The 14,021-nt window shown below is 41.7% G+C and overlaps 1 protein-coding gene across 7 annotated transcripts in view; it reads left to right on the plus strand.

Moving 5' to 3' along the window:
- The window catches only part of CDK14 (cyclin dependent kinase 14), a 683,048-nt gene that overhangs the window by 170,256 nt on the left and 498,771 nt on the right, over positions 1-14,021 (plus strand). For all 7 annotated transcript variants that reach the window (XM_088833154.1, XM_055420391.2, XM_055420393.2 and 4 more), the window contains one exon: positions 1,687-1,781. In XM_088833154.1, the coding sequence (XP_088689280.1) occupies positions 1,687-1,781 (95 nt within the window). The remainder of the gene's footprint in view (positions 1-1,686; positions 1,782-14,021) is intronic.

A 14,021-nucleotide genomic window follows, 5' to 3' on the forward strand; every position in this document is an offset into this window, starting at 1 on the left:
GATTGTGTTGCAGCTGAACCTTAAGGAGTGGTGTATGTAGACGTAAGAGAGTTCATTTTGTAATAACTAGTGTTATCTGAATATATTTGATTATTTGTATTATTGCTAAAAGGTATCAGAGGGGTAACTTTATATGACTGAATTTTATACAGTCATGATTTATAACAGGGGTCAGGTAGTAAATATTTTCAGCTTTGTTGGCTATATGATCTTTATAGCAACTATAATTCTGCTGTAGCTTGAAAGGCATAAAAGTGAAAAGTGAAAGTGAAGTTGCTCAGTTGTGTCCGACTCTTTGCGACCCCATGGACTGTAGCCTACCAGGCTCCTCCGTCCATGGGATTTTCCAGGCAAGAATACTGGAGTGGGTTGCCATTTCTTTCTCCAGGAGATCTTCCCAACCCAGGGATTGAACCTGGGTCTCCTGCATTGTAGTCGAAAAAGCATAAGACAATGTGTAAATGAATGAGGGCAACTGTGTTTCAGTGATGGGCTTCCCTGGTGGCTCAGTGGTAAAGAATCTGCCTGCCAATGCAGGAGACATGGGTTCCATCTCTGGGTCTGGAAGATTTCCTGGAGAAGGAGATGGCAACCCACTCCAGTATTCTTGCCTGTAAAATTCCATGGATGGAGGATCTTGGCGGCTACAGTCCATGGAGTTGCAAAAGAGTACAGCACAACTTAGCGGCTTAAACAACAAACGTTCCAGGAAACTTCAGGCCGCTCAAACGTGATTTCCATATGACTTTCACATGCTGTTAACTTTCATTCTTTTTTACATTCCCTCTGCATTAAGAATATATAAAAAGCCTTCTGAAGTTTACGAGATATGTAAAACTAGGTGGTAGGCTAAATTTTTCAGCCCCTAATTTGGTTTTTCCAGTAGTCACGTACGGATGTGAGAACTGGACCATAAAGCTAAACGCCGAAGAACTGATGCTTTCAAATTGTAGTGCTGGAGAGGACTCTTGAGAGTCCCTTGGTCTCAGAGGAGATCCAACCAGTCCATCCTAAAGGAAATCAACCCTGAATATTCACTGGAAGGATGATGCTGAAGCTTGAAGCTCCAATACTTTGGCCACCTGATGTGAAGAGCCAACTCATTGGAAAAGACCCTGATGATGGGAAAGACTGAAGGCAAAAGGAGGAAGGGGGTGGCAGAGGATGAGGTGGTTGGGTAGGATCACCAACCCAATGGACATGAATTCGAGTGAACCCTGGGAGATAGTGAAGGACAGAGGAGCGTGTGCTGCAGTCCATGGGGTTGCAGAGTCAGACACGACTTAGTGATGAACAGCCACCACAATTTAGAAGACTATATAATAACACGGGAAATATGCCTTTTGAGTGAAAAAAGCAGGTTACAAAGCAGTATCCGTAGTGTGATCTGCAGTGACGCATGTTAGAAGGCATTCATCAGCATACAGCGAACACTCCAAGAATTATCACTGATGGTGGTTCCCTGCTGGTGATTAGAGCATGGGTGAATTCAAACTACACTGTGTTCATTGCATTTTCTTAGTTTTGTATCCTGAATATGATTATGTTTTTAAAAATGAGCTTTCTTATATCAGAGAAGAGTCATTTAAAAACTGATGGAGAATCTACATTTTCAGCAAAATTGGGTTATTTACTGTTAATTAGTTTGACACAATCTGTTTTGTTTACCCTCTGCTTCATTTTTAGCCAACAAGTCCCAAATTTGGAAAAGCTGACTCATATGAAAAACTGGAAAAACTAGGGGAAGGATCTTATGCTACAGTATACAAAGGGAAAAGCAAGTAAGTTCACTCATTTTTTAATATTTCACATGGAAAATATGCCTTCTCTCGTAGTACAAAACAACAGTGTATTTAAATAATTTTCACACACAGTGGACTTTCCTCCCTCAGGTTTTCTGTTATTTGTTGTTGTCACTGTTTGCACAAATCATTAGAATTGTTTTTTTCTGTGAGCAAAGTTTTGCAGACTTACTCTGTTCGTCTTTTCTATCCTGCCCCTCCCCCATCTTTATTTTCTCTCTCTCTCCTTGGAGGTGGAACCCTCGAATGAGAATTCATTTCCAGGTGAATGATGTGATTAATTTCTTCTGGAGGTTTAGGGTTGGCTTGCGAACAAGAGGACTGATTTGACAGAGTCAGATGTATTGACCATTCTTGGCACCTTTTTAAACGGAGCTTTTACACCATCTTTCAGAAGTAATTAACAAACTACAAGCTCTTTCTTCCTGTCTCCTTTGACCTCACGCTGTAAGTATTTCCACAGAGAGAAGCAACTCTTCTTCTTCCCTGCGTGCTATCCTGGGGTCAGGACACAGATTTGGATTCTTTAAAAAAAAATTTTTTTAAATGAGGTAATTAAATTTAATTTAATTTGATGATTTTTTTTTTTTTTTTGGCCTTGGTAAGTGTCATGTGGGATTCCTGACCAGGAACTGAACTCGTGCCCGCTACAGTGAAAGTATAGAGCCCCAACCCCTGGACTGGCAGGGAATCCCACAAATTTGGATTCTTCAGAAGCTTGCTTCTGTATGTTCCTGATGTGCCTCCTCCCTCTCCCTTTTTTATTGAGAACACAGAGTTACTGTATTTGGTAACATGTAGCATGTAAACTATCCTTGTTTTTGTCTCTCTTTTAAGTCATTATGAAAGATAGGAAATTCCAACTAAGCAATTAGTCCACAGTAATTGAGTTACTCTCTAAGGTAAGTAAAGAGCAATAGAAGACAGTTCTGTGGAGGATCATTCTAAACTTGTAATTGGAAATTTTGACTGTTTGCTTATGGAGGTACTCTTTGGCTTTTCTGGAAAGTAGTCTTATACCATTGTTCATAGTTTTTAAGCTAAGAAGGTGAAGCAATATTCCTGATAGAGGAAGATATGTAAGTATGGAAATTCAGGAATGCTGTAGATCAAAAATTGAGTGTTAATTTTGAGATTTTATTTTTTACTTAAAAAAGCCTTATAAATTTTGAGTAGGAAAAAATATGGGGAATGAAATAACAAAATCTAGAGGGCTGTTGATGACTTCATTCTGCAACTTGAGCATAATGGAATATTATGATAATGGCTTCACTGGTTGAGTTAATTTCAACAGTGGTGTGTCCCAAGTTTTTTTTTATTTTTTTCCTAAGGGAAAAGAGTATTCTACTGTATAAACATAACTTGCACCTTTGATGTTAAGAAGGTGAAGATAACTACACTGCATTAAGCAATTGTTTTGTATAAAGTATGATATATTTATCGTCTCAGTTGCTCCTCACAACGCTCTGTAAGATAGGCCCCATTATTATATTATTACCATCTCTGCTGGACCAGGCATCTTGGTGCTTAGAGAAATTTAGTCCCTTGTCCAAGTCCGTACAGGTTATTAGTGATAGAGCTTGTCTTGGCCCACGTCTATCTGGCTTGAGGTCCTCTTTTCCTAACCATTGTCCTTCCACAGGGTAAGGTCTTCTTGGAAAGACTTGGTCCTGCTTAAGTATTCCAGATGGTTCTCCCAGATGCTCTGACTTATTTTAACTGTGAATCAAACTGAAGCAAACATAGTGTTTCATTGTATGGAAATAAACCAATCACTTTGCATTGTCTTCCCACCAAAGATATGCTCAGCTGATTTCCAAGTGCAAGATTACAACTCAGATGCTTAAGATTTATGACAAAATCTTGAGACATAGTTGAAACGGTGTCTGTTTATTATGCCTGAATAAAACAAAGACTGCTTTTTAAGTATCAACAGTCTTTGAGAAGGATCCTTCTGGACAGTTAATACTTTTCACTCCAGCAGGTTTCAGTGTAACCTGTCAGCATTTCTTGAGCAGTTGAAAACTCTCTGGTCACATGTACTATTTAATTTCCCCCATCTGGAGATGGAATCCACTGGCCACTCACCTGCTTTAGGAGATGACAGGCTGCTTGGCTTATTTCCTTTACAGTGGCAAGGTCAGGCCAAAGAACAATAGTCAGGTGCATCTAGCAACATTGGAGAGCTGAATTTGGTGTGTTTTCTGAAGCACTACATAATTTAAAGAGTCAACTGAGTGTCAGATCCTTGTTCCAATACTACTCCCTTTCCCATAGCTGTCTGCATCCCTACTTCTTTCTTTTTTTTTTCCAGTTGTTTATTTAATTCATCTATTTGACTGTGCTGGGTCTTAGTTGTGGCATATTGGATCTAGTTTCTTGACCAGAGATCAAACCCAGGCCCCCTCCTTTGGGAGTCTTAGCCACTGGACCACTAGCGAACTCTTCCTGCTTCCATCTTTAAATATTATCTTTAGCATCGTCCTCAAGAGCAGCTATCGTTATATTGCAATAAAGCTGCCTGTCATTTGTAGAGATACCACTGATACTTGAATGGTGAGCGTTTTACATATGTGTTAAATGTCAAGTTTGGATTTTGCCATAGAGCTCATTTTATGAGTTTGCTAGAGTGCTAAAATAAATAGCATAGCTTAAGCATGGCTTAAACAACAGAAACGTATCACCTCCTAGTTCTGGAGGCTGGATCTCAGATCAGGGTATGGGCAGCGTTGATTTCTCTCTGAGGGTTGGTGCTGTAAGGTGGAAAGCCTTGACTTTCTCCTGGCTCGTGAGAATGCTGGCAATCTTTGGCGCTCCTGACTCGCTGGTGCATTGCCCTGATGTCTGCCTTCGTGTTCTCATGATGTTGTTCTCTTTCGACATGCTTGTCTCCACATCCCAATTTCCCCTTTTTATAAGAACACTAGTCATTTTGGGTTAGGGCCCACTATAATGACCTCATTTTCGCTTGACCACTTCTGTAAAGATGCTGTGTCCAAATAAGGTCACTTTCTGAGGATTCAGGACTTAGAAGTTCAGCATATCTTTTTTGGAGGATACAGCTGAATCCATAATACTCATTCATTTCAGACCTCACTAATTTAGCATCAGTGTGCATGGTAGTATTCTTCTTTACCATCTCCATATATGGTATATGTAAGTCATCTTTTATTTCATGGTTCAAATAAAATAAGCAAAAAATATCTCCCCCCCATCAAAAGATTTGTTAATTTTTGACTCTGATACCATTGCTGTTAGACATTGTTTAGAAACCTGAGAAGAAGTAGAAAGATTTTTTATTACTCTTGAATTCGCTTGGGTTTCTTATTCCTGTAACAGTACATAGGCTAGGGAGAATATATAGTCTGAGATTCCTATACTGTGTAGCTTTTTGGTAATGAACCTATCTCTAAAAAGTGTGGCTGGTTAACTGCAACCATTTCAACATACAGCACTCACAAATAAGTTTTCTTTTTTTTTAAAAAAAAAAAAGAGTTTTGAACCTCCCGCAGTTCCATGTTTGAGTAGAGATTTGTTTTGTTTTGAAACCAGTGTTCTCCAGCTTCTTAATACTTTCTTTGTGCTTATGTGTGTTTATGTTTGGGATGGGAGGCAATTTATCATCACTCTTGCTGCTAATCTTTTTCCTGGTTTGATTTCCTGGTTTTGTTCTCTTGTCTAAATCCCTGTAACATTTAACATAGGATTTAGAGAAAATCACGCAGTGTATAATACTCTACATTTTAAAACTTGTAGCGTTTGAAGATATCTTTAGTTCAGCACCTTGAAATCATCTGTTTTCCAAAAGACTTTTGTACATTCAGAGACTTTGTTCACATTTTTTGAGTTTTTAAAACTAATGGTGAGTGTTGATGATATTGTTTTTATGCTCTTTCTATGCTGTAGGTGGATAGAAAGAAACTTAGGTACATATTCTGCCCTCAGGAAGCAACAGTTTTGAAGGGAGATGGTCCATATACTATAAATAACTCTGTATAAGTTAGAATGTTCTAACTTAGTAGTTGTTCAGTCACTAAGCTGTGTCTGGCTCTTTGCGACCCCATGAGCTGCAGCTGGCCAGGCTTCCCTGTCTTTCACTGTCTCCCAGAGTTTGTTCAGATTCATGTCTGTTGAGTCACTGATGCCATCCAGCTATCTCAACCTCTGTTGCTCACTTCCCCTCTTGCTCTCAATCTTTCCCAGGATCAGGGTCTTCTCCAGTGAGTTGGCTCTTCGCATCAGGTGGCCACAGTATGTATGTATGTATCTATTTATATATACATACTTAGTATATTCTATATAAGCTAGAATGATGTCAGAAAGGCCCAGGGGAAATGGTGTGAAATTTCAAAAAGAAGAATGTTGAGTAAAGTATTTATTCTCTCCAGTGATGACTGACTGAATTCATAGCCTCATGTGCTTTTAAATCCAGCCTCCCTCATCACTGTGTGTTATTTGTAGGACTCCTTGGGAGAGTTTTCGTATGGGACTTGGTCCCCTAGGCACATACAATGACATTTTCACTGTTTGTTACCAGACTCTTCACAAAGCCTGTTAAAGCCTGAGGGCCATAAAGTAAAAGCAAGCTGCTTCATTTGAATTATTGTGCAAATTTTCATAAAAGCACAAGTGTTGTGTTTGAGTGTTAACGTGGGATTGGCATTAAGCAATAGATCATGAAAGGGTTGGCAGATTGTTCATGGGTGGGCACATGAATGGCTGGCTGTTGTAGGTAAGAGCTGTGAGCACCAGACAGTTCGGCTCCCAGACTTGGAGTGTGGCGGGCGTGTGTGTTCCTCACTGCACTGGGATCTGCTGGGGGGTGCACCCGCGTCTCCCCCTCACCCCAGATGCGTGAGTTTTCCTGGGCTCCACCCCCTGCCACTAGTGGCGAGAACCTTTCCTCTTGCGCGGGACAGACTCCAGACTCCTCTCTTTGCCTTCCTACTTTATCTGGAGAGGATGGGGACTGTAGCTGCTTGTTTTTAAGTTAATGCGTTTCTCCACTTGGCCGCCCCAGCCCTTTGCTGCGGTACTGTTTTAGCCGTGGCAGTGGGAAGCCGGGCCCACTGCCCTGGGAGCACGGAGTCTTAGCCCCCAACCACCAGGGACGTCCTGTTGCTGCTTGCTTTTGATTTTCTCATACTTCTCGTGCCATTTAGAGGAAGAGAAACTTTGTTCTCTAGTTCCGTCTCTGGAATTAAGAGTATGGGACTTAGTCATCCCATGGATGCTCCTGATTTCTGGTCTTTTCTTTTCCGGTTTGTCTTCAGTTTCTGTTGAGGGGAAGATGCCAAAACCTTCCTCCTGCAGGACCTGCTCGACAGAGAAGCCTGCCCACACTGGTCTGTGCCAGTTCTGAATCGTTGTCTCAGAGGTCAATGGGAACAGTGGGGGAATTTGCTCATTTTTTGTAACACAAGACTTATGTGATTGAAAATGCCAGTCTTCTTTTAGCATTTCTTTCTGCCAATTTGTGCCGAATAATTGAACTTGAAATCAATGACCTCATAAATTGAGAGACTACAGCCAAACCAAGGCTGAACGATACTAAATACGTTTCAAAGAGCTCTTCAAAGGCCCAGGAGAAATAGGGGGAAGAAATGCTGTTAATTAAAACAAGAGGTAGCAAGAAGAAAGGCAGTGGCAGTTAACCACCTTTTCAGAATGTATGAGATTAAAGAGGGGGTGGCTCTTTGCTGGGCCCTGAAGGTCAGCTCCACTGAAACACTATCAGCAGAGTGTGAAGAATTCTAAAGTCAGAAACCCCCAGACGGAGGACACTGGACTCCAGGTTCACTGAGGTTCTGGTCTTCAGTGTTGACAGCTGGACCGTCACACCGACTTTCAGCATCCTGAGAGGTTATCCACCCACAAACAGAAATGTACAGAAGAGAGGCAAATCTGATTACATTTTATGGGCTCTGCTGAGCTCCGTTTCTCATTAGGTCTGCTCGGATTTCTTTTTGACTTTGGGTCCATAGGCTTATTGTCACAGCTGACTTCAAAGATCGAGCCTGTAAGCACACTGTTCGTCACGTGGTGTGAAAAACTGCAGCATGCTACGATAATACAATCAGTGTTAGTTTAATGATTTAATGCACAAAGTACGGCATTACAGCATACAGCAAGAGACACTGGATTATGTGTGGAATGAATGGAGTTGGCACCATGTAATTTCCAAACTGGGTGCTCCTTGTGTACAGATGAAATGTTGGAAAAGTAGAGTTTTTTATCCTTACCTAGTCTGAGGAGGATAACAGCCCACCCACCGACATTTACTAATTTTATTTTTCGAAATCTTAAAGCCTATTCAGATTGCAGACACAGCCCAGACTTCCTTTGGAAGAAGAATGCAAGGCATTGCGAGCTGGTTCGCGGGCACAGCTGGTTTCCTTTAGTTTGCAGCAGATACACAAACAATACCTAATCTTTTTGACAAAAGTGACAATGAGAATATTGTTTAAGCTCAAAGCATGATTTCAATCATTAGACGACACTGCATGGGGATAGCTTTCCTATTAAACAGTATTTTAATGGTGGCCTCTGTTAGCCATTTTCATTATCAGGGTTCTTTGATCATTTGATTAGGAGACCCTCAAAATAATCAGTGATATTTCCTGTCTTTAGGGTTGTAGTCTAGCTGGTGAAAATGGAGGCATTCTTTGGAAATTAGGAATCCTTTGAAAGAGTTAGTGTAGAATATCCAATTATCATAATGTCAGGGCTCTTAGACTCTCTGTCTTGTAGTTCAGCTTAAGTGGTTTTTGAGGAGGGCTCGGAATGACATGATAAGATTGGTTTCGGTTTAAAGCAAACCCACATTCCTGAGCTGCTTCATTATCATTGTCATCCTTTTAGTTTAAACCAGGTTGCATTTGCTGATGCCTGGAGACATTTTTGTTTTCATAACTCAGGGAGTGGTAGTTGTGTTATTGGCATCGAGAGACCAGGGGTGTTGTGAAACATTGTACAGATGAACGGAACAGTCTCACGCAACAGAGAACTGTTTGGCCCAACGTGTCAGTAGTGCCGAACCTGAGAAGCTCTGGTCTCAACAAGGAATATATAGAGGCGTTGCCCATTTAAAAGAGCCCTTTCCATTGGAGACATTTACTAAGTTGGTACTGAGTTTGGTGTTCTGGGCCAAGCAGTGGATATGTTGTTGTTGTTGAGTTGCTAAGTCATGTCTGACTCTTGCAACCCTGTGGGCTGCAGCAGGGCAGGCTTCCCTGTCCTTCACCATCTCCCAGAGTTTGCTCAAACTTATGTCCATTGAGTCAGTGATGCCAGCCAACCATCTCACCCTCTGTCACCCCCTTCTCCTTAATGGTGGACCAAACTGAGTTTTGCTTTTCATGGGGCCTGTCATCTCATGGGGAAGGCAAAGATGACTCAAGTCAGCACCTGTGTGCTCATTGCTCAGTTGTGTCTGACTTTTTTTGCAACCCTATGGGCTGTAGCCCACCAGGCTTCTCTCTCCATCGGGTTTCCTAGGCAAGAATACTGGAGAGGGTTGCCACTTCCTTCTCCAGGGGATCTTCCTGACCCAGGGATCAAACCCACGGCTGTCACATTTCCTGTGTTGACAGGTGGATTCTTTACCACCACGCCACCTGGGAAGCCCCAAGTCAGCAGACAAATTACAGCAGATGTAATTTTAAATCACATAAAGGAAAAATGAGCTAGGAGAAATAATTAAGGTAGAGGGTGGTAGCTTCTATGTTTATGTCAGGGACAGCGATGGGCAGTGTGTCTACCTTACATGAATGGCCAGTGGAAGCCTTGCTGATGAGGGGACATTTATGCTTAAATCTGAAGGAGGAGGTATAACAAACCAAGTCAAGATCAGCGACGAGAGAGTTTCACGTCAGACCCTGAGAGGAGCTTGGTGTTTTCTGCAGACTCAGAGAGCCACATGTGACTGGGAGTGCAGGGGAGATTGGTGTGATTTGAGCTTTGAAAAGTTGTGAAGGACTTGAGGATAGTCTTAGGAATGTTCTGCTTATATATTACTGGAAAATAAACCTCAAAGCTTAGAGAGTTAAAACAGCAGCTGTCATGTATTTTGCTTGTAACCTACTGTTGAGAAGGGCTGGACAGGGAAAGGTTGAACCTGTTCCATATGGTGTCATTTTTCACAGCTGAACTGGGAAATGAGGGGTCTATGTATGATTCACTAAATGGATATAAAATGGAATTATCTAAAATGATCAATTAGAGGGGGCAGAAAGAAGGAAAAGGATAAATAAGTGAATAGAAAATGTTCAGTTCAGTCACTCAGTCGTGTCCGACTCTTTGTGACCCCATGAATCACAGCACACCAGGCCTTCCTGTCCATAACCAGCTCCTGGAGTTCACTCAAACTCATGTCCATCGAGTCGGTGATGCCATCCAGCCATCTCATTCTCTGTCGTCTCCTTCTCCTCCTGCCCCCAATCCTTCCCAGCATCACAATCTTTTCCAGTGAGTCAACTTGTCGCATGAAGTGGCCAAAGTAACAGTTTCAAGCAGGATAGATATTAGTGCACTTATATGAAAATCACTTTGAATGTAATTGGTCTAAATACTCCAGTTGAAAGACAGAGATTGTCAAACTGAATAAAAAAACAAGATCGAACTAACTATATGTTCTTCATCAAAAACCCACCTTAGGTATAAAGACTCAGGTTAAAAGTAAAGTGAGAGAACAATATACCATGCTAACTCTAATTAAAAGAAGGCTGGAATTAGCGATATTCATTTCAGACTAAGCAGACACTTCTGATGATTCTAAAGACCATCAGGGATAAAGAGGGGCATTCCATAATGATAGAGAGGTCAGTTTTCTAAGAGACGCAAAAGTTCTTAAAGTGTATGTATCTAACAATAAAATGCCAAAATACATGGGGCAAAAACTGATGCAACTGAAGGGATTGAAGGGCGAGCCCCCTATAGTAACTGGAGACTTCAGGACCTGTCTGTCTGTCAGTAATTCAGAGATCAAGCAAGAAGGGATATTAGCAAGGAACAGATGCCCTGAACAACAGCAGAATACAGAAAGTGGAAGCAGCCTACATGTTAAGATCCATGCCCAGTACTGGAGGGGTCACTTTTGCCTACTTTATCAGTCAACTGTTTGAAGAGACCAGATTCAAGGGAAGGGGATGCAGGCTGCACTTCTCAGTGAAAAATGTCAAGGAATCTTTGGGCCATGTTTTAATACCTCACAGTACTGTTTGGACTTCATTTTAGTGTGGAGTTCAATCTTTACTCTTACCTTCGCAGAGACTTCTTTCACTTGTCTGTTCATTTACTACTTTTTGGATTAGCCTCACTCATTTTATATCATATTCCCAAGACGGACAACGATGTTTTGGTGTAAGGTGCTTTTTGGAAAGGAGGGCCTTATGTACTGGTTTGCTTGGGACAATCCTGATTTATGCCTCCTGTCTTTGTGTAATTATTTATAGTGATCATTTTTGCTGATTCAGTGTTTTACTATTCACTGTCTCCATTTGGATGATAAAATATGTGATCACCTTCCTTATGTAGTGCTTTATTCCTCTAGAACTTGACAAAACATTCTGCCAAAAAACAAAATTCCATTAAAGCATTTTACTATGGAATCCAATTGAGTATTTAGAAGCATCTATTGCCGTGAACCTTGGAGATTTTTTGAATTGTTTGTGATTATCATTGAACCTCTAATGAAGATTTGTCAATTGATTTAAAAAGTTTCATGGCTAATTAGTGAGTTTAAGGCATAGCACATGCTCTTGGACAGTAACGTATAGAGGCTAGACTTCAGGAATTTTGTGAAACAGCAACTGATCAGTCTAAAATTCATATGACTTACCCAGATCCCTTACTACTCATGCCGTAAAAGATAGGCTCAGAGTCACTCAAGGTAAGAAAAATATTGGACATTTGAAACATGCATTAATGAGTAAGCTGGGGCTTGGGTAAAATCAGGAACTTTTAGAGCCCAAAGCTAATAGTTTTTACTGTCAGTGAGTTTTAGTCAAATGCTGATTGTCTGTTTAGCACTGATGTGTACAAAAGGAGTATATTAACCCATTACATGCGTTCGTCCTAAGTCACATCATTCAAGTCCGACTCTTTGCGACCCTATGGACTATATGGCCCGCCAGGCTCCTCTGTCCATGGGATTCTCCAGGCAAGAATCTGGAGTGGGTTGCCAGGCCCTCCTCCAGGGGATTTTCCCAACCCAGGGATCGAAACTGACTCTTTTGAATTTCCTGCACTGGCAGACAGATTATTACTTGCACCACCTGAGAAGCCCTCACTATATCATTAGAAGCAATGATAATAATGGAGATATGGCATGTCCGTGACAGTTTCAGACTACAAATTGTATAGAGTAATTGAATGCAAAATTGGATTGTAAACCCTGTTGATTTGGGGTGACTTTTAAGAAATATGAGATCTGGTAGGTCAGGGGTTTGATCTGATTCTTTCCCTCCATATGCTTGAGTTGCCCCTGAAGTTCAGCTTCAGGCTCTTGTTTTTTTGGGGGTGGCGTACCCTGTGGCATGTGGGATCTTAGTTTCCTGACCAGGGATCGAACCCACGCCTCTTGTGGTGGAAGCGTGGAGTCTGAACCACTGGACCACCAGGGAAGTCCTCCAACTTCAGGTTCTTGTTTGCTGCTCCGTTATAATTAACTGGAGAGTGTTATCTACCTTTGTCAGTAAAATTTGAAAATGGAAAAGATAATACAAGCTCAGCAGCTTTTATGAAGAAAAATATCCTGAGCTCAACAAATCTCAGGCAGGAAATTATTTTAAACATCCCAGGCATGAGACATTTCTCATGCTTAATGGTCGATTCCAAGAAAATATGTGCACCCTTCCTTCTAAGGTTCAAGGAGACAGATATATATATATATATATACACATATATCCCTGTATAAACAAATTCTTTGAAAATTTAAAAGATAATTCTGTTTCTAGTTTGAAATGGTCTCCCTGGGATTTCTGTGTTTTTAACTATCTCTGTTTTAAGGGATTTAAATCAATGATCCTACAGATCCGCCAGCACTGACCGAGAGGAAGGAAGATTGTAAACACTAGGAACTTGGTTACAGTCGAAAGCCCTGTTATAACTCAACCGAGAATAAGACAGACGTCATTCCTAATTGGCCTGATGGGTGAGACAAGGGATATAATGTTGAAGCAGCTTGGTAGGCAGCGCAGGTACCGACAGACAAAAAAACCTCAGAGGAAAAGGAACCAAAGGCCTTTGTTTTGTGTCTGATCAAACCTCCTAGGAGAAAGAAGAAGGAAATGGAGATACTGAGAAACCAAATCAATGTTACAAACAGGGCCTACTGGGGATCCCAGAGGAAGCTGAGTTCCTAATGAGAAGGCGATGGACTAGGTTCAACAGAGTGACACTCCTCCGCCCAGTCCCGCAATTCATGTCCTGGGAAAGTGTCAGTGTTCAGCTCTGGAGAGTTGAGTGCCCCTGGAATGTGCCCAAAGTGAAGCAGAGAGGATGATTAAATTAAAACCGAATCTGTCTCTTCTCTGGGTGAAATAGAAGGGATGAAAAAATAGTGTTAATAGAGTTGGACAGAGGAAGAACTAGAGACTGTGAAGGGGATTGCTAGGAGAAAGAGTAAGAAAACCAGTCAAGCACCAAGGAAGGATGAGAGTTGCTGAAAAGTGTGGATGATGGTGTCAAATGTTTGGCAAAGGCAAATCAGAAGAGTCCTGAAAAGAACCCATTGCATTTATAATTAGGAAGGTGTTTCTTAAGTTTGTGTAGGGGACTGTTGAGGGCTACAGACCTAATTGCTTTGGTTGAAGAGAGAAAGGGGGAAAATGGAGGATGAAATGCAAGCTCTTCTTTTTTTTTTTTTTGTGGCCATGCCACATGTGGTATCTTAGTTCCCTGACCAGGGATCGAACCTGTGCCTCCAATTGGAAGCTTGGTGTCCTAACTCACTGGACCACCAGGGAACTCTGCAAGCAGTTCTTTTGAGGGGTGAGGCAGGGGAGGGACGGAGAGTAAGAAGAAAGGGCTGAAGTGCTTTGTGATAACCTAGAGGGGAGGACAGGGTTAGGCTGGGAGGGGCTTTGTGACAACCTAGAGGGGAGGACAGGGTTAGACTGGGAGGGGCTTTGTGACAACCTAGAGGGCAGGACAGGGTTAGGCTGGGAGGGGCTTTGAAACAACCTAGAGGGGTAGGATAGGGTTAGGCTGGGAGGGGCT

This window comes from Moschus berezovskii, chromosome 3 (genome assembly GCF_049115385.1).
Source record: "Moschus berezovskii isolate FMDL1 chromosome 3, NW_MosBer_1.0, whole genome shotgun sequence".
Taxonomy (NCBI): Eukaryota; Metazoa; Chordata; class Mammalia; order Artiodactyla; family Moschidae; genus Moschus; species Moschus berezovskii.